The sequence below is a fragment of the Anomaloglossus baeobatrachus genome, chromosome 5 (assembly GCF_048569485.1).
Source record: "Anomaloglossus baeobatrachus isolate aAnoBae1 chromosome 5, aAnoBae1.hap1, whole genome shotgun sequence".
In the NCBI taxonomy this organism is placed as follows: Eukaryota; Metazoa; Chordata; class Amphibia; order Anura; family Aromobatidae; genus Anomaloglossus; species Anomaloglossus baeobatrachus.
This window is the reverse complement of record NC_134357.1, coordinates 477,974,723-477,997,283: the sequence shown is the minus strand read 5'-3', so window position 1 is coordinate 477,997,283 and position 22,561 is coordinate 477,974,723. Positions and strand designations below refer to the sequence as shown.

Here is a 22,561-nt window from a genome sequence, read left to right as displayed (position 1 = left end):
GTTCGGAGGCCAAGATGATGTTAGGCAGAGTCCAGAACCAGCGGAGCGAGGAGGTGGGTCACCACACGGATCCGGGGATCGGAGATGGTAGGGCCTGACGGGATGGCAGACAGTTACCGTTCGGGGTTCGGGAATCGTCAGGACCGGTTGGCGTGACAGGAGCGACTCTACAAGAGAGATAGGTAAGTATGGCACAAGACACAGGGAGACCTGACTCCTAGCTTAGCAAACACGAAGAACAGGCCCCGCCCACTTGGAAAGGATCCCCCTATATACCCTGTACCTGATTCTTCAATATCCTGTTGGAGGACACTGGCCCTTTAAGAGAGGGTCAATGACCGCGCGCGCGCCCTAATGCGCATGCGCGAGGCCCGGGTGCCAGAAGCCAGAGCAGGGAGCGGTGCACAGGAGGCAGGAGTGCCGGGCTGGCTCAGCGTTGCCGATGGGCGCCGGGAGCGGGGACCGGGCTGCCTGGGGACCGCAGGTGATGGGGCATGAAGGCTGTGGAGCGGGGGACCGGGAAGCCTGGCACGGGAGCGGCGGAGCATGACCTGAGAGCGGGGAAGCGTGGCAGGGGAGCCGGGGAGCATGGCAGGGGAGCCGGGGAGCGTGACAGTACCCCCTCCCCCACGCCCCCCTCCCTGCAACCGGGACAGGAAGGCACGTATCAGAGGAATACCCACATTCTCCCGGGGTTCCCAGGACCTATCCTCAGGACCATACCCCGCCCAGTCCACCAGGAAGAACTGTCGGCCCCGTACGGTCTTCATGGCCACGATATCCCTTACCGCATAGATGTCATCATCAGCAATAGGAGGAGGAGCAGAACTGGCAGCAGCGGAGAAGGGACCAAGGACAACCGGCTTGAGCAGGGAGACGTGGAAGGAGTTGGGTATTCTCATCGTGGCCGGGAGCTGCAGCTTGTAGGAGACCTCATTAATTTTGCCGATGACTTTAAACGGCCCGATGTAGCGAGGACCCAGCTTGTATGATGGCAGCTTCAATCGGACGTACTTGGAAGCAAGCCAGACCAGATCTCCAGGAGAGAAACACGGAGGATCAAGACGCCTTTTGTCTGCGTGTCTCTTCATCCGCAGGGAAGCACGTTCAAGGGACGTCTTGTTCCGGGCACAAGAGGAGCAGGCTGAGACAAAAGACGCGACGTCCGTGCGAAGGGATGGCCACCAGTAGTGACGTACTATTGTACTCCATGTTCTCTTCTGACCAGCATGGCCGGCTATTTTCGAGGCATGGCCCCAATGCAACACTTTTTGTCTGTCAGTCTCAGAGACATAGGTCTTCCCGGGGGGAATCTGGGCCAGAGTGACAGGAGCCACCGGAATGATTTAACTTGGGCAAATGATGGGTTGGGATGTCTCCTCCTCCTGTTCCATGGGTACGAATGACCTGGACAAGGCATCTGCTCGCACATTCTTATCCGCGGGCCGAAAATGGAGCTGAAAATCGAACCTGGCAAAGAACAAGGACCACCTGGCTTGTCGTGGGTTCAGTCGCTGAGCAGACCGCAGGTATTCCAGGTTCTTGTGGTCCGTGTAAATGATCACGGGGTACACTGCTCCCTCCAGAAGGTAGCGCCATTCCTCCAGAGCCAGTTTGACTGCCAATAGCTCTCGGTCACCGATGGTGTAGTTGCGTTCAGGCGCTGAGAAGCTCTTGGAGTAGAAACCGCAAGTAACCATCTTCCCGGAGGAGGACTTCTGCATGAGCACTGCTCCGGCTCCCGAGGAGGAGGCATCCAACTCCAAGGTGAACTGTCGGTTTAACTCAGGACGGTGGAGCACAGGAGAGGAAGCAAAGGCCTGTTTCATGGAGCCAAACGCGGCGTCGGCCGCAGGTGACCAGTCCTTTGGATTAGCCCCTTTCTTGGTCAAGGCGGAGAGAGGCGCAGTCAGGGCAGAGAAGTGAGGGATGAACTGGCAGTAATAGTTCGCAAATCCAAGAAACCGTTGGATTGCCTTCAGTCCGGAAGGAGGGGGCCAGTTGAGAATGGAAGAGACCTTCTCTGGGTCCATCTGCAGACCGGTATCGGAGATCACGTAACCCAGGAAGGGAAGAGAAGACTGCTCGAAGACACACTTCTCGTACTTGGCGTACAGACGATTCTCTCTCAGCCTTTGTAGTACCATCTGCACGTTCTCTCTGTGGGTCTGGAGGTCCGGAGAGACGACCAGGATGTCATCCAGATATACCACCACACAGACGTAGAGAAGGTCCCGGAACACGTCGTTCACCAATTCTTGAAAGACTGCTGGTGCGTTACACAGGCCGAAGGGCATCACACAATACTCGTAGTGCCCATCGCGAGTATTGAATGCGGTCTTCCATTCGTCCCCAGAGCGGATGCGGACCAGGTTGTAGGCACCCCGAAGATCCAACTTGGTAAACACACGAGCTCCTCTAAGCCGATCAAACAATTCGGGGATGAGCGGCAGGGGGTATTTATTTTTTACAGTGATTTGGTTCAATCCCCGGTAGTCAATGCATGGGCGCAGGTCGCCCTCTTTCTTCTTAACGAAGAAGAAGCCTGCTCCAGCAGGAGAGGAGGATCTCCGGATGAATCCCCTTGCCAGGTTCTCAGTGATGTAGGCAGACATGGCCCTTGTTTCAGCAGGGGACAAAGGATATATCCGTCCTTGAGGTGGTGTAGTTCCCGGGAGTAGGTCGATGGCACAGTCGTAAGGACGATGTGGCGGCAGTACCTCTGACTCCTTATAAAAGACGTCCGCAAAGGACCAATAGGCCGAAGGCAGTCCTGGTAGGGACTCCGGAACCGGAGGTCGTCGGATGGGCTGTATAGACGTCAGGCAGTTCTCGTGGCAAGAGGAGCCCCATCGGGTATTTTCACCAGTACGCCAGCTGACCGACGGTTCGTGTGTCCGTAACCAGGGGAGTCCCAGCAGGATTTGATGAGACATGTGTGGGAGGACGTAGAGAGTGATGTTCTCGGTGTGCAGAGCACCGATACGTAGTTCTACTGGCTTGGTGATCCACGAGATGGTGTCAGAGAGGGGTCTCCCATCTACAGAGGCAATCACAAGGGGTTTGTCGAGTGGAGTAACCGGCACCTGGTACTTGTCCACCGTGGCCTGCTGGATGAAATTGCCTGCTGCCCCGGAATCGAGGTACGCCTCGGCCGTGAACCGCGTCTCTCCCGTTGTCACTTGAACAGTCCACGTAACCGGGTCTGAGAGAGTCCCAGCACCTAGGGTGGCCTCTCCTACCAACCCTAGGCTTTGGAGTTTCCCGGCCTCTCTGGACAGGAACGTAGCAGGTGTGTGCCCTCTCCGCAGTAGAAGCAGAGACCCTTAGCGAGCCGTTCTGCTTGGCGTTGTTCGGACTGCCTCAGACGGTCAATCTGCATGGGTTCATGGACAGAGACGCCAGACGATGCCGACTGAGGTACGACGGGCTTCTGCGGAGGCGAGGAATGCCGTATCGGACGTCTCTCGCGGGACACCTCTTTGGATCGTTCCTGGAATCTGAGGTCCACGCGGGTGGCTAGTGCAATTAGGGCATCCAGAGTGGAAGGAACATCGCGGCCTGCCAGCTCGTCCTTAATACGACTGGAGAGTCCTTCCCAGAAGGCGGCGGTGAGGGCTTCATTGTTCCACCCCAATTCTGAGGCCAAGGTGCGAAAGCGGATGGCATATTGCCCCACCGTCATGGTCCCCTGACGTAGTTTGAGGAGTGATGAGGCGGACGCGGCGGCACGTCCAGGTTCATCAAAGGTGGTTCTAAACGCCTGCAGGAAGTCCTGGATGTCAGCAGTTACAGGGTCCTCCCTCTCCCACAAGGGGTTCATCCAGGCCAGTGCCTCACCCTCCAGATGGGACATCACAAACGCCACCTTGGCTTGGTCGTAGGCAAACAGGTGTGGAAGCAGCTTAAAGTGGAGGGAGCACTGATTCAAGAATCCTCCGCAGGTCTTAGGATCTCCGGCATAGCGGGGTGGAGAGGCCAGGCGGAGTTTAGAAGCTTCCTAGGTAGCCGCCACGAGAACTGTGGCCGTAGGCCGTGTTGTAGAAGCCTGAGATGCCAGGGACGTGGCGGTTGCTTGCAGCGTGTTCAGGCGGGTATCCACCGAGGACATGAAGGCCAGCATGTGGGACTGGGTCTCGCGCTGTCGTCCGAGTTCCTGCTGCAAGTTGCCCAGCTGGGCCGCTAGTGCTTCGGCGGGATCCATTGCCTGTTGTTACTGTTAGGACCAGGTGGACGGGTAGGCCCAGGAGGTGGATCCACTGGGCTGAACACCTCACCGAGGGCAAGGTGCCCGGTAGCCGGAGCACTACGGGTAGCAGGACAGTCCGTTCAGAGGAGTGGAGTGAAGAAGTCCCTGGGACCACGGAGTCTCTGAAGGTAGTCCGGGTGACGGAGCTCAGGTTCGGAGGCCGAGATGATGTTAGGCAGAGTCCAGAACCAGCGGAGCGAGGAGGTGGGTCACCACACGGATCCGGGGATCGGAGATGGTAGCAACTAACGGGATGGCAGACAGTCACCGTTCGGGGTTCGGGAATCGTCAGGACCGGTTGGCGTGACAGGAGCGACTCTACAAGAGAGATAGGTAAGTATGGCACAAGACACAGGGAGACCTGACTCCTAGCTTAGCAAACACGAAGAACAGGCCCCGCCCACTTGGAAAGGATCCCCTATATACCCTGTACCTGATTCTTCAATATCCTGTTGGAGGACACTGGCCCTTTAAGAGAGGGTCAATGACCGCGGTGCGCGGCCTAATGCGCATGCACGAGGCCCGGGTACCAGAAGCCAGAGCAGGGAGCGGTGCACAGGAGGCAGGAGTGCCGGGCTGGCTCAGCGTTGCCGATGGGCGCCGGGAGCGGGGACCGGGCTGCCTGGGGACCGCAGGTGATGGGGCATGAAGGCTGTGGAGCGGGGGACCGGGAAGCCTGGCACGGGAGCGGCGGAGCGTGACCTGAGAGCGGGGAAGCGTAGCAGGGGAGCCGGGGAGCATGGCAGGGAGCCGGGGAGCGTGACATTACATCGCTGTGTATTATCCCTGTACTGTGATATCACTGTGTGTATTCTCCCTTTTACTTATCCCTGTACTGTGACATCACTGTGTGTATTATCCCTGTACTGTGAAATCACTGTGTGTATTATCCCTGAACTGTGACATCACTATGTATAATCCCTGTACTGTGCAGAGATTTAAGAGGTTAATGGCAGCCCATAGCTTCCACTAAGCCCTAGGTTAGTGATGGCAGGTGTCTATGAGAAACCCCCTCATCACTAATCTGTAAATGAAAGTAAATAAACACAATCAAAAAATTCTTTATTTGAAATAAAAGACAAAAAAGCATTCTTTTTCACCACTTTATTAACCCCCCAAACACACCTACAGGTCCGACGTAATCCACACGAGGTTCCACGATGCTTCCAGCATTGCTACATCTGACACTCACTCAGTGAGCGCCATAGAACATGGCTGCTCACTGTGAGCTCCATGGAGCAACTGAAGTGAGTCGTGCTATCAGCAGTGACATCACTCAGATTAGCCGCAGCCACAGCTGGACTCCTCCACATGTGACAGCAAATCACCCGAGTGACTGAAGTGAGCTGCACGTTCAGCGGTGCCATCACTCAGATGAAATCAGGCCGCGACCGAAGTGAGCCGCATGTGGAGAATTCACCTGAGTGACATCACCGCTGATTGCGTGGCTCACTTCAGTCGCCGCGACACATGCCATACTATCGGGCCCGCAGCTGTGATGTTAGGGGTTCACCCGAGTTCATTCTGATAATATGGCTCTGTCTGCACTCACAGTTGGTAGTGATGCTCGCTGTGACAGGACAGGGATGTACCAGAGCTGAATCGCCGTGAGATCTCGTGTGGATTAATGTGGACCTGGAAGGGTGTTTGTGGTGTTAATAAAGTGGTGAAAGAGGGGGCTTTTTTTTTTTATCTTTTACGGTATTTCAAATAAAGGATTTTTTGTGTGTTTGTGTTATTTACTTTCACTTACAGATTAGTGATGGGGCAGAGTCTCATAGATGACTGCCATCACTAACCTAGGGCTTAGTAGCAGCTGTGGGTTGTTATTAACTCCTTATTACCCCAACTGCCACCGCACCAGGGCAACAGGAAAAGCCGGGCCCAGCACCAGAATTAGCGCATCTTATGGATACGCCAATTCTGGGGCGGCTGTGGGCTGCTATTGTTAGGCTGGAAAAGGCCAAATAACGATGGCCCTTCCCATCCTTATAATATCAGCCCCCAATTGCCTGCTGCACTTTGTCTGGTTTTAGAAAAATGGGGCCCACATCATTTTTTTTTTAAATAAATTAAATAATTAAAAAAAAAGCATGGGATCCCCTCTATTTTTCATAACCAGCCAATGTACAGCAGACAGCTGAGGGTTGCAGTCTGCAGCTGCTGCTGTTCCTGTGCTGAATATGAAAAACAGAGGGGACCTGACGTCATTTTTTTACCCCCAAAAAAATTTAAAAAAAAACAGCTGGCCAAGCTAGCTATATCACTCTACCTATCAAGCTATTCTGTTATTTCTTTTTATCTATTCTATCTGTTCTTTCTTATTATCTATTCTATATGTTCTTTCTATATATCTATTCTTTCTATCTAATTTTCTATCTACTGTATGTATTCTAGCTATCTTTCAGTTATCCTATCCTATCATATTTTTTTCTCCTTTAAAAAACACATTAACAAAAACGCGGCAAAAACACAGATTTTACAGCGTTTTTTTGTCAAACGCAGAGGGTGCAGTTTTGTTGTCAAACCAAAAATGCAGCATGCGCACATACCCTTATACTCCAGAGCTGCACTCACTAATCTGCTGGTGCAGTCACTGTGTACATACATTACATTACTTATCCTGTACTGATCCTGACTTATATCCTACATTATACTCCAGAGCTGCACTCACTATTCTGCTGGTGCAGTCACTGTGTACATACATTACATTACTTATTCTGTGCTGATCCTGACTTATATCCTACATTATACTCCAGAGCTGCACTCACTATTTTTGTAAAGTAAAGACGATCACTAGAACAAGCTTTGTGATCGCACTGTACTGAACTGCAGCTCTGGAGTATAATAAGGTCTGTGACAAGCTAAATCCTGATAAATATTTAGAAATCCCTCTTGTTCTTCTGTAGATTATATGTAAGTGGACGTGTAATGTTGTGTGTCTTGCTCTCTTTGTAGGTCGTCAGCATCCTTGGATACAGCGCTGCCATGGTTTTCTACGTGTACATTTTTGCTTTTCTTTTTGGGAAGAATAAAACTCATTTTGACAGCTGGTCCTTATTCTTTGCACTGGTAAGTCACATCCAAGAATAAAGAAGACGGGTGTAGCCGAAACCCCCCTACAATATCCCTTTGATGTGCAAGGTCCTGTGATTCGCCCTCACACTGTCCATACTTGTTTTGTGATGGGTGACCCCCTTTTAGACCCTGGGTGTAACCCCTGCACCCCTATAACTTGTCGATTATCCATAGAATACAAGATGTTGCTGTATACGACAATGTTGTTTTACTGACCAGAGGATCCAGCATCCTCGCAGCCGTATTAATGGACCCCCCACCCGTTACTAATGTTGGACAATTGCTCATAATGCAATTCCATTAAAATATGTAAATTATTTTTTCTTTCTTTCAGTCTTCCTTCGCTCCCTTTGCTGTACAGGACCTGATCGCCAAATTCATTCCTGGTGAATCGCTTCTGTTTACCTTATTATTTCCCAGCAGCAGCCTAGGAGTGATCCTGAATAGCATAGTAAGTGAGACCTCAAACATAAGAAATGTCTCTGAGCCACCGCTCCAGAACTTTTCTTTGCAGCATTCTCACTTTAATTTTACCAGTGGCATTGGCACCCTGGGGTGAAAAAGGAGATTGGCATCTCTTCATTCAATTTCATCCTTCTAAATACCGCTGTCACAATTGACAGCAGCATCTAAGGGGTTATCCTGCTGCCAGCCGTTGCTCTCAGGTGCCTGCTGTTGTGCACAGTCAGCACTCACGCTTTGTGGTGCCCATAAAGCTCCTGAGCCTGCTCCATCCATGGATGCCAGGAAAAGCTGTGGAGAATAAAGCGCAATAGGGTCTTACCCTTATAGGCACAGGGCAATAGGCAAGGGGAGCAATTATACTCACCAACTGTAGTTGTGACAGTCACAACTACTGTACTCGCATTTACAAATGGATCCAGGCAGCGGCAACCCAAAGCGGCTGATAACAGAGAACAATTGTAGAAAAAAGGTTTTCTATACCGCGCCAATGATCACAAATCTGGAAGTCGGATTGATGTGGCTTTATTGTAGCATAGGTCTACGCGTTTCAGGAGCTCTGCTCCCTTCCTCAGGACCATAGAAACAACATGAAATGTTTCTATGGTCTTGAGGAAGGGAGCAGAGCTCCTGAAACGCGTAGACCTATGCTACAATAAAGCCACATCAATCCGACTTCCAGATTTGTGATCATTGGCGCGGTATAGAAAACCTTTTTTCTACAATTGTTCTCTGTTATCCATGGATGCCGGATGTCGTCAATGTAAGAGAATGCGTCTATATTCTTAAGGGGGCTTTACACGTTGCAACATCGGTAACGATATATCGTCGGGGTCACGTCATTAGTGACGCACATCCTGCACCGTTACCGACATCGCAGTGTGTAAACCCTAGGAGCGACGATCACCGATTGCAAAAATGTCAAAAAACGTTGATCGGTGACACGTCGCTCCTTTCCATAATATCGTTACTGCTGCAGGTATGATGTTGTTTGTCGTTCCTGCGGCAGCACGCTTCGCTATGTGTGACACCGCGGGAGCGACAAACATCTCCTTACCTGCGTTCACCGGCAATGCGGAATGAAGGAGGTGGGCGGGATGTTACGTCCTGTTCATCTCCGCCCCTCCGCTTCTATTGGCCGGCCGCTTAGTGACGTCGCGGTGACGCCGAACGCACCTCCCCCTTGAAGGAGGGATAGTTCGGCGGTCACAGCGACGTCGCCGACCAGTTATGTGCGTGTGAAGCTGCCGTAGCGATAATGTTCACTATGGCAGCGATCACCAGATATCGCATGTACGATGGGGGCGGGTGCTATCGCGCTGGACATCGCTAGCAATTTGTAGCGATGTTGCAGCATGTAAGGCCCGCTTTAGGTTTTCTAAGGCAAAGCTTTTACTGGCGCCTTTACTGACGTTTTTCGACAGCAACTCTTCTGCGGGCTTTACACGCTACGATATATCGGGTGATATGTCGTCGGGGTCACGTTGGTAGTGACGCACATCCGGAATCATCTGATATATCGTAGCGTGTGACAGCTACGTGCGACGATGAACGAGCAGAAATACTCACCTTCTCGTTCATCGCTGACACGTCGCTCAGTTTAAAAAAATCGACCGTCCGGTTGTTCATCGTTCCCGTGGCAGCACACGTCGCTCCGTGTGACACCCCGGGAACGATGAACACAGCTTACCTGCGTCCCACCGGCAATGCGGAAGGAAGGAGGAGGGCGTCCCGCTCATCTCCACCCCTCCGCTTCTATTGGCCGGCTGCTGTGTGACGTCGCTGTGACGCCGACCGTCCCTCCCCCTTCAGGAAGAGCATGTTCGCCACCCACAGCGACGTCGCTCGGGAGGTAAGTGCGTGTGACGGGGGTTAACGACTTTGTACGACATGGGCAACTAATTGCCCGTGACGCACAAACGACGGGGGTGGGTACGATTGCTCGTGCAATCGCACGATAGATCGTCCCGTGTGATGCCCGAATTCCGCCGGTGTCTTTTTCTTAAAGGGGTTATCCGGCTTATTTTGACTTTTTTTTATTATTACCCTATTGGGCTACATTAGGGCAGGTAAGTAGATAGTGAGCACTTACCTGCCCTGCTGTCAGCCCCTCTCCCCTGGCACAGAGTGGTCATGTGACCGCTCCTGCCGTAATTTTGCTGCTTCCGGTCATTTCATGTCAACATGGGCAGGAGCATGTTGACATGCAAATCTGGGAACAGCTTGTTGCCGCCCTACTGGGTGGCTACAGTGCGTGGAGTCACCGCCCCCTTCCCTGCACCCTCCCACACATTTCCCCGCACCCCGTACTCTCCCCGCCCACGTTGTCACCTCCAGCACCGGGCCCCCTGCTTACAGTGCTTAGGATAGCAGGAGTGCCCATGCAGTCTGTGTCCCGCTCCCTACCAGCCCCGCGGCTGCTCGCACTGCAGTGTATCAGCAGCATCTCACAGTGCGTGCAGCCGCGGGGATGACGAGCGCTGCTGTCAGGAGGTTAGATGAGATCATTACCTCCTGTGACGATCTCCTCCTCTGCCGACATCACTGCTGTCACTGCCTTCTATACCTGCCGCGTTCTCACGTCACATCTCGCGGGCAGCCCGAAACTGTCACTAGCGGTGACGTCACGGGCTCTCGCGATACTGCTGAGAACGCGGCGGGCATAGAAGTCAGTGACAGCGCTGACGTCAGTAGAGCAGGAGATCGTCACAGCAGGTAATGATCTCATCTAACCTCCTGACAGCACCACTCATCATCCCCTGCAGTGACCTGGGCTATTGATGTTAGCTCAGGTCACTGCACTGGTCTCCCAGACAATGGGGAACATTCTGTTCTTCATTGACTGGGACATTGACTATGGTATGGATTGTCGTGGGACCCCCTTATTGGATTACGCCGGACCCTGATTTTATTGTTCTTTTCAATAAATTGGTGAAAGAGGGAATGTTTTGGGGAGTGTTTTTTCAAATAAAACTTTTTTGGTTGTCTATTTTCTTTTTTTTTTTTATTACTGACTGGGTTGGTCGGGTATCTGATAGACGCGTGACATCACCTGGGCTTGATGCCAGGTGACATTATACATCTGTTATCAACCCCATATATTACCCCGTTTGCCACCGCACCAGGGCAATGGGATGAGTTGGGGCGAAGCGCCAGGATTGGCACATCTAATGGATACAGCAGGCGGCTGTAGCCTGCTATTTTTAGGCTGGGGAGTGTCCAATAACAGTGGACCTCCCTAGTCTGAGAATACCAGACCACAGCTGTCCACTTTACCTTGGCTGGTGATCCAATTTGGGGGGGGACCCCACGTTTTTTGTTTTAAATTATTTATATAATTTAAAATAACAGTGTGAGGTGCCCTCTGTTTTGGATTACCAGCCAAGGTGAAGCTGCCAGCTATGGTCTGCAGGCTGCAGCCGTCTGCTTTACCCTAGCTGGCTACAAAAGACAGGAGGGACCCCACGTCGTTTTTTTTAATTATTTATTTTTTGGCTAAATACAAGGCTAAGCACCCTTTAGTGCCACATGAAAGTCACTAAAGGGTGCCAGCTTAGAATATGCAGGGAGGTAGGACATTATATAGGTCTTTCTCATCTATCTATCTATCTATCTATCGATCTATCCCATTCATTCATCCGTCTATCTCTGTCTCTATATCTATCTATCCATCTCTATATCTATGCATCTATTTATCTTTCTTGCTGCTTGCGTTTTTTGTGGTCCGCAAAAAACGGAAGGCACACAGATGACACAGATGCATCCGTGAAAAAAACGGACCTTTTTTTGCGGACCGCAAAAATGGAACGGTCATGTGAATGTAGCCTACATGTGTTCCCTATGGGAGTAGGGGTCAGTACAGAATGATAGGGGGGGGGGGTCGGTACAGAGCGCCGTTTGTGTGTGTGTGTGGGGTGTTGCAGAGCCCGATGTGTGTGGGAGGTGCAGAGCCCGATGTGGGGCTGTTATTTCCAATGCTAGAGTGATAACAGGTCAGGTGCTGGGGCAGAATACTGACAGGGAATGTGTGTGCAGAGGGCGGGCAGGGGGCGAGGCTGGACAGTGAGGGCGGGCAGGGGGCGGGGCTGGACAGTGAGGGCGGGCAGGGGGCGGGGCTGGACACTGAGGCCGGGCGGTGCCAGCTCTGACTGGGAGGTATGGCACAGGAAGAGGTCAGTTTGCTGGAGCTGAATGTAAACAAGGAGCTGCAGAGAATACAGGGATAATTCAAGAGGAACAAAAGTTAGAAAACAAAAAAATAACAATGTAGGGGTGATTTATATGACAATACAGCACAGATAAACTCAAAAATGTTTGGTAAGCTAATGTCGGACAACTCCTTTAACCCCTTCACGACCGCGGGCCGTAAAATTACGTCCTATTTTAACGTGACTTAACGACCAGGGACGTAATTTTACGGCCTAAACTTCATTTGATTGCCGTGGCCATAGCAACGGCTTTCAAATGATGTCCCCTGCTGTTTCTTACAGCAGGGGACCTTTGCTTGACCCCAGGGGGGGTGGCATCGCCACCCCCCATAGGCGATCGATGTGATTGGCTGTTCAAATCGGAACCGCCAATCACATTGATCACGCTGTTTTCGGCAAAAAAAAATGCCAAAAATAGTGTGATCTTGTAAAATCCAGCTAGGACCGGGGCTGCAGCAGCTCCGATCATTGGCTGGAAGCAAGCAGACACCGTGGCCCCCCCCTGCAGCACTGATTGGAGCGATCGTGCTATGACGCGCAATCGCTCCAATCAGTGTGCAGTGGGGCGGTCTGATCTGCCGGTGGCCGCCCTCCCCAGGCCTGTGCTGGTCTGGGGACCCTCCCCCAACATGTCTGCAGCGTGCAGCACTGGCTGGTACTAGTGATACCACGCCACCGCTGCTGCTGCCGCTGCTGTCACGTCACGTCGCAGGAGCGGTGAGTATTGGGCTCACCTTGCAGCCCCTGCTCGTGCCCCCTGCGATTTCCCCCCCCCGACATCCCGATCTGCCCCCCCGACATCCCGATCTGCCCCCCGCCATCTCTATTCTGCAGCTCCTCCGGTATCCCTCCTCCCCTGCTCTCTTGCAGCCCCTGCGTGCTCTTGTGATTTGCTCCTGCGCGCTCCCGTAATGGCCCCTGCCCGTGCCCCCTGCGATCTGCCCCCCCGCCATCCCGATCTGCCCCCCCACATCCCGATCTGCCCTCCGACATCCCGATCTGCCCCCTCCCCGACATCCCGATCTGCCCCCAGACATCCCGGTCTGCCCCCAGACATCCCGGTCTGCCCCCAGACATCCCGGTCTGCCCCCCGACATCCCCCGTGATCTCTATTCTGCAGCTCCTCCGGTATCTCCCTCCTCTGCTCTCCCCCTCCCCCTCTGCTGTCCCCCTCTCCCTCTGCTGTCCCCGTCCCCCTCTGCTGTCCCCGTCCCCCTCTGCTGTCCCTCCGACGTCCTCTTACCTGTCTTCACCGGCCGATCACATCTGCCTCCATCGCTGGGTCCTTCTTCCTGGGTCTTCTGCTGAGCTGTCCAACTTCCTGCCTGCTGGCTGCTGCTGTAAAGCTGTTCCTTGCCTTCTGTTCCTCCTGCTAAACCTCTGGGTACTGTGAGTATAACTTTTTTTTCCTCTATCCCCTTTCTATTTTTACACCTCATGCGTCCGTGCGTCCCGCCGAGCGCTGATCAGGGATGCAGATAACGTATCTGCATCCGTGGTCAGTTTTCGGCGGGACTTTTTTTCCCGTATTCCCGACGCTTTTTGTATCGCATCTGTCCGTGCGTCCCGCCGAGCGCTGATCAGGGATGCACATAACGGATCGGCATCCCTGCTCAATTTTTGGCGTGACAAAAAGCATTGGGGATACGGAAAAAAGTCACGCCAAAAATTGAGCAGGGATGTTGATCTGCGCTCAGCGGGACGCACGGACAGATGCGATACTTTTTTTTCCGTATCCCCGACGCTTTTTGTATTGCATCAGTCCGTGCGTCCCGCCGAGCGCTGATCAGGGATGCACATAACGGATCGGCATCCCTGCTCAATTTTTGGCGTCACAAAAAGCATCGTGGATACGGAAAAAAGTCACGCCAAAAATTGAGCAGGGATACCGATCCGTTATGTGCATCCCTGATCAGCGCTCGGCGGGACGCACGGACTGATGCAATACAAAAAGCGTCGGGGATACGAAAAAAAGTATCGCATCTGTCCGTGCGTCCCGCTGAGCGCGGATCAACATCCCTGCTCAATTTTTGGCGTGACTTTTTTTTTTTTTTCCGTATCCCCAGCGCTTTTTGTATCTCATCCGACCGTGCCTCCTGCAGCGGCCGATCAGTGCACTGCGTCTGTGCGTTTGAAAAGTCAAATGGTGTTCCTTGTTTTCTGAGCCCCGCCATGCGCCCAAACAATTGATTTCCACCACATGTGAGGTATCTGCGTACTCGGGAAAAATTGCACAATACGTTTTATGGTGCATTTTTTCCTGATACCGTTGTAAAAAGAGAAAAAAAAAAACTACCTTCTTGCTGCAAAAATTAAAAAAAAAAAATTTAAAAAAAATAAATAATTTTCACGGTTCAACGTTATCAACTTTCAGTGGAGCCCCTGGGGGTACAAGGGGCTCACTAAACATCTAGATAAATTCCTTGAGGGGTCTAGTTCCAAAATGGGGTAATTTGTGTGGGAGCTCCACTGTTTAGGCACCATGGGGGGGGGGTCTAAAAACGTGACATGGCGTCCGCTAATGATTCCAATCAATTTTGCTGTCAAATGGTGCCCTTCTCTTCTGAGCCCCGCCATGCGCCCAACAATTACTTTCCACCACATGTGAGGTATCTGCGTACTCAGGAGAAAATGGACAATACGTTTTATGGTGCATTTTTTCCTGATACCCTTGTGAAAAAAAAGCTACCTAGTTGAAGCAACAGTTTTGTGGTAAAAAATTTTTTTTTTCTTTTCACGGCTCAACGTTATAAACTTCTGTGAAGCCCCCAGGTGTTCAAAGTGCTCATCAAACATCTAGAAAAAATATTTGAGGGCTCTAGTTTCCAAAATGGGGTCACTTGTGGGGGAGCTCCATTGTTTAGGCACCTCAGGGGGTCTTCAAACCCGACATGGCGTCCGCTAACAGGTGCAGCTAATTTTGTGTTCAAAAATTCAAATGGCGCTCCTTACCTTTCGACCTCTGCCGTGCACCCAAACAATTGATTTTTACCCATATGGGGTATCCGCGTACTCAGGAGAAAATGCACAATAAATTGTTGGGTGCACTTTCTCTTTTCTCCCTTGTAAAAATGAAAATTTTATGGCTAAAGTAACATTTTTGTGTTAAAAAGTAAAATTTTCATTTTTTCCTTCCACATTGCTTTGGTTCCTGTGACGCACCTAAAGGGTTAATAAACTTCTTGGATGTGGTTTTGAGCAGTGTGAGGAGTGCAGTTTTTAGAATGGGGTCACTTTTGGGTATTTTCTGTCACCTCGGCCTCTCAAAGTCACTTCAAATGTGATGTGGTCCCTAAAAAAAATATTTTGTAAATTTTGTTGGAAAAATTAGAAATTGCTGATGAACTTTGACCCCTTCTAACTTCCTAACGAAAAAAAAATTTCTTTCGAAAATTGCGCTGATGTAAAGTTGACAAGTGGGAAATGTTATTTAGTAACTATTTTGTGTGACATATCTCTCAGATTTATGGGCATAAATTTTCAAAGTTTGAAAATTGCGAAATTTTCCAAATTTTCGCACAATTTCCTAAATTTTCACAAATAAACGCAAAAAGTATCGGCCTCAATTTACCACTGACATGAAGTACAATATGTCACGAAAAAACAGTGTCAGAATCGCCAGGATCCGTTGAAGCGTCCCAGAGTTATAACCTGTCAAAGTGACACTGGTCAGAATTGCAAAAAATGGCCCGGTCATTAGGGTGCTTTAGTGGCCGGGGGTGAAGGGGTTAAAGACCAGGAGGCTTGTGAACAAACTGAACATGCTACTTCATTTAACCTCTTCACGGTTTCTGAAACCCTAAAGAAGTAACAAAAGAGAACATGTGCATAACAATGTCGTCTTTACATTACTGTGCACTATGTTCATTTTTTGCTGCACTTTTTTAGGTGGAAAAAGATGTGTGCACAAGCGTATATCTGGGCTGAGTGAGGCAGTGGGTCTTAGCATTTGGCTGGGTTCACTGGCTGCCGGTCCGAGCACTCCACATATGCCAGATAAGTAGTTTACATACACTCAACAGTAAAAGGTTTAACACCTTGGTGCCCACACATCTATATATATAGAGAAGATTAAAGGAGTGGTTCACTTCTCTGCAATAGTGGCCACATCGCTGTAAAAACTGATAGGGCAGGCTTTTTCTAAATACCTGGATCAGGCTATTCTACCTCTGAGCAGCGCTACTGCAGTCCGTTCATCCTCATGAAGTGACCCCCGGAGAGCCGTGACCTCTGATATCACCGAGCCTGAGTGACTGAGTGACATACCCCTTTAATATTGTTTAGACTATAAATTATTATTTTTCTTTCCAGTTGATGAGCACTTCTTCACATGATGATTACGATCTTCCAAATGAAGACGACAATGCCATAATGGTGCGTATGCTTCTTCCTACCAGCACTGCCCACATTATGCACAAGGGTCGTTCTGGTACCAGGCAGGTATAGCCACATTTCACACAACAACAGGGCAGTGGTAAAGCCGATTGTTTCCTTTCGTGAAGACTGAGGTGCTGCTACAAATCCATAAAGTGTTTTCCAAGTCCATGACCGCCAGGACCAAAAACCGTACACAGCGCTTGCACATTCTCGCCTTGTTCTTAACTGTTATATCCTTCATCCTTTGACATCTCCACCTTTTGTCTTTCACCCACAGCCCTTCATTCATATCGTCTTATTCTTTGGGATTCTGTGGTTCCTGGAATGGCTGCTTGGGAAGAAAACCATCAGGAGAGATCCAGTTTTCAGGTTCTATAAAATCGTATTTTACAATAATACTTTCTTTCACAACTTGGAAACCAGGATAATGCAGGATCCTATCCCCAACAAAATTATTGGTGGTGATTTCAATTCTGTGGTGAATGCACTTGAGGATAGGAGGTTTCCAAAAGGCTCTTCTCACACTATACGGGGTCACGACAAAGTTCTAGAGCCAATGTTAGATTCCTGCGCTCTTCATGACGCGTGGAGGCACCTTCATCCTCAGGGCAGTGATTTTACCCATTATTCTCATGCCAGAAATTCATGGTCTGAGTTCATTTTTCACAATGGGGAACATCGCTCTAATGTATCACTACTGTGGAAGACTGCTAAAGCGGTGATCAGGGGAAAAATTATTGGCTACATATCCTCATTAAAGAAGTCGGTATCTAAACACTGTAATGCGTCCGCATCCAAACTTAGGGAGGCCTACTCGTCTTTTCAGCAAAGCCCACTACTTCCAATAAGGAATGATGGATTAGCGAGCAGAAAGAGTTCAATACATGGGCGGATAAACGGGAACAGTTTCATAAATCCATGCAGGAAACCAATATACATAGACTTAAGGCTGCTTCACATTCAGCGACATTGCTAGCGATGTCCCTAGCGATCGCACCCGCCCCCGTCGTGCGTGCATCACAGGCAAATCTCTGCGCGTGGCGAACAATATCGCTAGTACGCGTCACACGCACATACCTTCCTAATGACGTCGCTGTGGCCGGCGAACAAACTCTTGTTTAAAGGGGAGGTTCGTGCGGTGTCACAGCGTCGTCACACAGCGGGCCACCAATAGAAGCGGAGGGGTGGAGAGCAGCCGTATTAACGTCACTACCACTTCGTTGCTGGAGGACGCAGGAATGATGTTGTTCATCAATCCCGGGGTGTCACATGTAGCGATGTGTGCTGCCTCAGGAACGATGAACACCCTGTTTCCAAAACGAGCAACGATATTTGGGAAAGGAACGACGTGTCAACAATCAACGATTTTTGCCACTTTTGGGATCGTTGGCGGTCGCTCGTAGGTGTCACACGCAACGACGTCGCTAACAACGACGGAAGTGCGTCACGAAAACCGTGACCCCAAGAACATATCATGAGATAAATCGTAGCGTGTAACGGGGCCTTTAGCCTATATAAAGCTTCTTCCCAAATCAAGGAAAGACCCCTGATACCAGGCTCTTATTGGCCCAGCTCCCTCATCAATCTAGACATTAATCTTCTGTCTAAAATAATGGCCAACCGGCTGGCAGTTATATTGACGCATATCCACGCACAGGCAGGCCTTGTCGACAACATCAAATATTCGAAAGGTTTTACTAACACTAGATAGGGTGAATCTGATGTCTTTAGCGAAGTAGACACCTGAGCTTTTGACAATAGACACCGAAAAAGTGTTTGACAATGTGAATTAGGGGTAATTGTAACAGATGATGGGAAAAATGTAGTTCTCATGCTCATTTCTAACACATATTCGAACAATCTATACCGCCCCAAGAGCGCAAGTTTTTATCCCTGGCTTTCTATCTCACTCTTTCTCACTACAAAAAGGCACCAGACAGGGGTGCCCTTTGTCCCCTCTTTTATTTAATTTAGCTTTGGAACCGCTGGTGAGGATATTGACAGACCCCCAGAGCTACCAAGGTATACATATTAATTTGAAAGTAGTTCAGGCCATATTTTTTGCAAACGATGCATTACTTTTTTTATCTGACCCTCAGACAAAGATACCTAAAATTTTGACCCTACTACTGCAATTTGGAAAGTATTTCAGATTCAGGATAAACTCAGCGAAATGTGAATTGTTACCCCTGGGATCACGGGACGCTCATGACAGGCTATCCTTGGCAGACTGCAATATTAAAATTTTGAATTCTCATACAACTTATTTGGGAATAAAAATCAGTAAAACTCCCTCATCCCTTCACTATTTGAATTACCCACCTCTGCTGTCCCACGTAATTGAAGATCTTAAACGAAGGAAAGACTTGCCGCTAAACACAATGGGTAGGATCCACCTCATCAAAATGATGTGCGTATCAAAACTGCTATATCACCTTCAAACCCTATCTCTCCTTCTAAAGCATGTAGATATTACCACCCTTAATAGAGCTTTTTCACGCTTCATTTGGAGGGGAAGAAGGTCACGCATAAACCTTAAAAAGCTGATGGCCGTAAAAAGTGAGGAAGGAACGAATATTCTGAATATACGGGGATACAATATAGCATGTTTATCCAGACACTTATTGGACTAGGTGCCTGATTCCAACCAACATTCTGTACTGGTGTTGGAAAAAGACTTCACCTCGTCATGGAATCTACAAGCTTTACTCCATACTAGTCAACCTAATCTACCTCCCCATATAAAACGCTTCTCTGTATTCAGAGATACCATTGCATCCTGGAGGATTTTGAGGAAAAAATATAAATTATCATTCAGAATTTCAAAGCATCTACCATTATGGAACAATCCTGAGTTCCGTCAGGGGAACGAAAATAAGCTATTAGGAGAATGGAGAGCAAGGGGGATATGTGGCGCCCTTGAGGCTTCAGTCGCCTCAGAGGTACTGCACCTCAGCAAGAGGTGTAGTATTCCATCCCGGGTACGGAGGAGGTCATCCACTGGTGTGCACACAAAACACAGACACTCTCACTAGCAACACTAGTCCGTGGTTAGAGCAAGTTGCACCTTTGATATCGCCATAGGAACGCACAGTCAGAGCCAGGCTGGGGGTTGGAGTCGAGTTAGTGGGAGCAGACTGTAGAAAGTGAAACTAAGGGAGTTGGGAAGGAGCAGTGGAGGAGGAAAGACCTGTGGTTTGGAGCTGGTGCAGCTCGACCCAGGCACAAGACAGAAGGGGTCCTAGAGACCACGGGAGTTAACTTTCCGTGGTCTTGTTCCACATATAATATACAGGTGGAAGGACTTGGCCGCAACACGGGGATTGGTCCCTAGGCTAGAGGAGAAGAACCTACGTACTCCACTAGTAAAACCAGCGGCTGAGATGACTTCAAGCACCGAAACCACAACCGCACACAAGAATCCGCTGGAAGGTGACCACATAGGGCAAAGGGATAAAGGTGTTTCACACACTGCGACATCGCTAACGATATATCGTCGGGGTCACATCGTTAGTGACGCACATCCAGCGCCGTTAGCGACATCGCAGCGTGTGACACCAAGGAGCGAAAGCGTTAAAAATCATTGATCATTGACACGTCGCTCCTTTTCCAAATATCTTTGGTGGTGCATGCCGCTGGTGGTTCGTCGTTCCTGTGGCATCACACATCGCTATGTGTGACGCCACAGGAATGACAAACATCTCCTTACCTGCGTCCACTGGCAATGAGGAGGGAAGGAGGTGGGCAGGATGTTACGTCCCGCTCATCTCCGCCCCTCCACTTCTATTGGCCGGCCGCTTAGTGACGTCGCAGTGACGCTGAACGCACCTCCCCCTTGAAGGAGGGATTGTTCGGTGGTCACAGCGACATCGCTGAAAAGGTATGTGCGTGTGACGCTGCCGTAGCGATAATGTTCGCTACGGCAGCGATCACCAAATGTCGCATGAACGATGGGGGCGGGTGCTATCGCGCACAACATCGATAGCTATCGCTAGCGATATCGCAGCGTGTAAAGCACCCTATAGAGCTTCAAGCCACCCGAAAGGTGCCGCGGACACCGGCTCAGGGCACTGTGTGCGTAGGCGAAGGCAGGAGGACAAAGCAAGCGCAGGAAGTCGACCAGGGAAGATACACATAAGGAAGATGCAACGGACTCGACCTCCGAACTACCCGGGATCGGCTGGAGACCATCACAGTAAAACCCCAGCACTCCAAAGGCGGTCACTGGCGTGTCGCGTTACCTTGGAACAATCTTGAGACTGCACCTGTCACGGGCGGAGGAGGGGACGCTGCGCTCTCCCACTGCTCGGGTCCGGCTGCCGCTGCCACTGCGGCCGCTGCTGCTCGGTGGCTCGAGCGATGGGCCGGATCCCGGGGACTCGAGTGGCGCTCCTCGCCCGTGAGTGAAAAGGGGTTTGGTTTTGGGGATTTATCGTCCGTGACGCCACCCACGGTTGTGGTGATTGTGTGGACACCACCGCTGCTCTGTATGGGGATCCCGGGAGCGGTGACAGGGAGCAGCTTTGTTGTTATTTCTCCCCTCCGTGGGTAGGGGGTTGGTTGTCCCGGGGCCCGGTGATGGGGTGGAGGATGAGGGATGGCAGGCCAGGTGCGGGGCCTGGTGAGGTGCAGGGTCGCGGGGGCAGCGCTGTGCCTCACGGCACAGTGGTACTCACTCAGCCTGAGACGATGACACTGTTCTCGGTAAAACACACGGCTGGAAAGACGGTTCCCATGGACGGCTGCTGTTGCTTTTCCCCGGTAGTTAACGGTGACTGTCTCTTTCCCTGCACCTTGTGCAATGTTGGTAGCGATGGGTTCCCACCGGTTACCCGATCCCCGACCTGGATATGGGCCGGAGGAGCCCCTCTTTGCCCGCAGGCGCTGGCCCTGAGAAACTGGTGCCCTGGCGGTGGCGGTGTCTCTTTCATACGGTTGGACTGTTGCCTGCAATCGGGACTTAGTTGTTTGGAGACCCGGAGGTCCCCTTCACTGACTGATTTGGCAAATTCACGGCGACTCCTAGCCTTGCCGGGATCCGAAAGGCCCCTGCCAATGGTGCTGGCTTCTCCTTGTGTACCGGTCCGGTACCGCCGGGCCACCACCCGTCCACGGTCCTCACGGCAACTCCAATCAGCCTCCACTGCAGACGGTCACCGCCGTCTGCTAACCTTGCTGTCTCAGTTCGGGGCACACACCCGGACCAACTTCAGGCTTTCAAACTGTCACTTTTCTCCTCACACTCGCTCCTCTACCACTCGACTCCTACTCTCAACTCAACTCAACTCAAACTCTGCCTGTCTTTTCCCTCCTCCAGGACTGTGAACTCCTTGGTGGGTGGAGACCAACCGCCTGGCTCCACCCCCTGGTGTGGACATCAGCCCCTGGGGAAGGCAACAAGAATTTCAGGTCTAGCTTAGGTGTACCTAACCGGGGTGTAGGGTGTGGTGATGTCATTACCTGTGACCCCTGGCTTGTCCAGGGCGTCACACATCCCTGTGTCGCTCCGTTATTCGCCTGCGCCACCATCATAGACTACTACAACCCCCATCCGCCCTAGGGCCCAGCTCTACCTGTGGAGAGCTGCACCATCCAAGCTGCGTCACCATCAACCCCAGAGGTCCCCATCCCGCAGCGGCGACGCCTAACTTGCCGCATACCACAGGTGGCGTCACAAATAAACTGTCGTCATCGCCTTCCTATTCCCTAAATGACACCACATCATGGACCCGAGCTACACCACCACGGCGCTGCAGGAGCAGAACCGCTGCCTGGCAACGAGTCACCCCAGGCCCCGGTGCGGGTGTGTCAGATACAGAATATTGGCCATTTGTTACATGTTTCAGTAATAAGGTGGATGAGGAGTGAGGAACTAATCAACAAGTTTGGACTTAGCCCCAACCAAGTTATACAATTTGAACAAGTAAAATATTCTCTCCTACACATGTTGAGGGATGTCAGCCGGGAAGTGGGACGAAATGGCTTTGCTGTCTTTTGACACAATATGTGACCTCCCCCCTCTATCTCGTCTTTTTATGCTGTCATGAGAGAGGATCTATTGTATATTCATCCGGATACATTTTTTAAGCAATGGGAAAAGCAACTCAATGATCCTGATATTACGACTAAAATGAAGGATGGGTGGAGCATAGTACAGAAACATATTCTCAATGAGCAATGGAGAGAG

The 22,561-nt window shown here is 50.8% G+C and overlaps 1 protein-coding gene across 1 annotated transcript in view; it reads left to right on the top strand.

Moving 5' to 3' along the window:
* LOC142311865 (cholesterol transporter ABCA5-like) overlaps nucleotides 1-22,561 on the top strand; it is a 310,836-nt gene that overhangs the window by 254,982 nt on the left and 33,293 nt on the right. Inside the window, exons 25-28 of the mRNA XM_075350670.1 lie at nucleotides 7,208-7,321; nucleotides 7,662-7,778; nucleotides 16,309-16,371; nucleotides 16,652-16,743. Of these exons, the coding sequence (XP_075206785.1) occupies nucleotides 7,208-7,321; nucleotides 7,662-7,778; nucleotides 16,309-16,371; nucleotides 16,652-16,743 (386 nt within the window). The remainder of the gene's footprint in view (nucleotides 1-7,207; nucleotides 7,322-7,661; nucleotides 7,779-16,308; nucleotides 16,372-16,651; nucleotides 16,744-22,561) is intronic.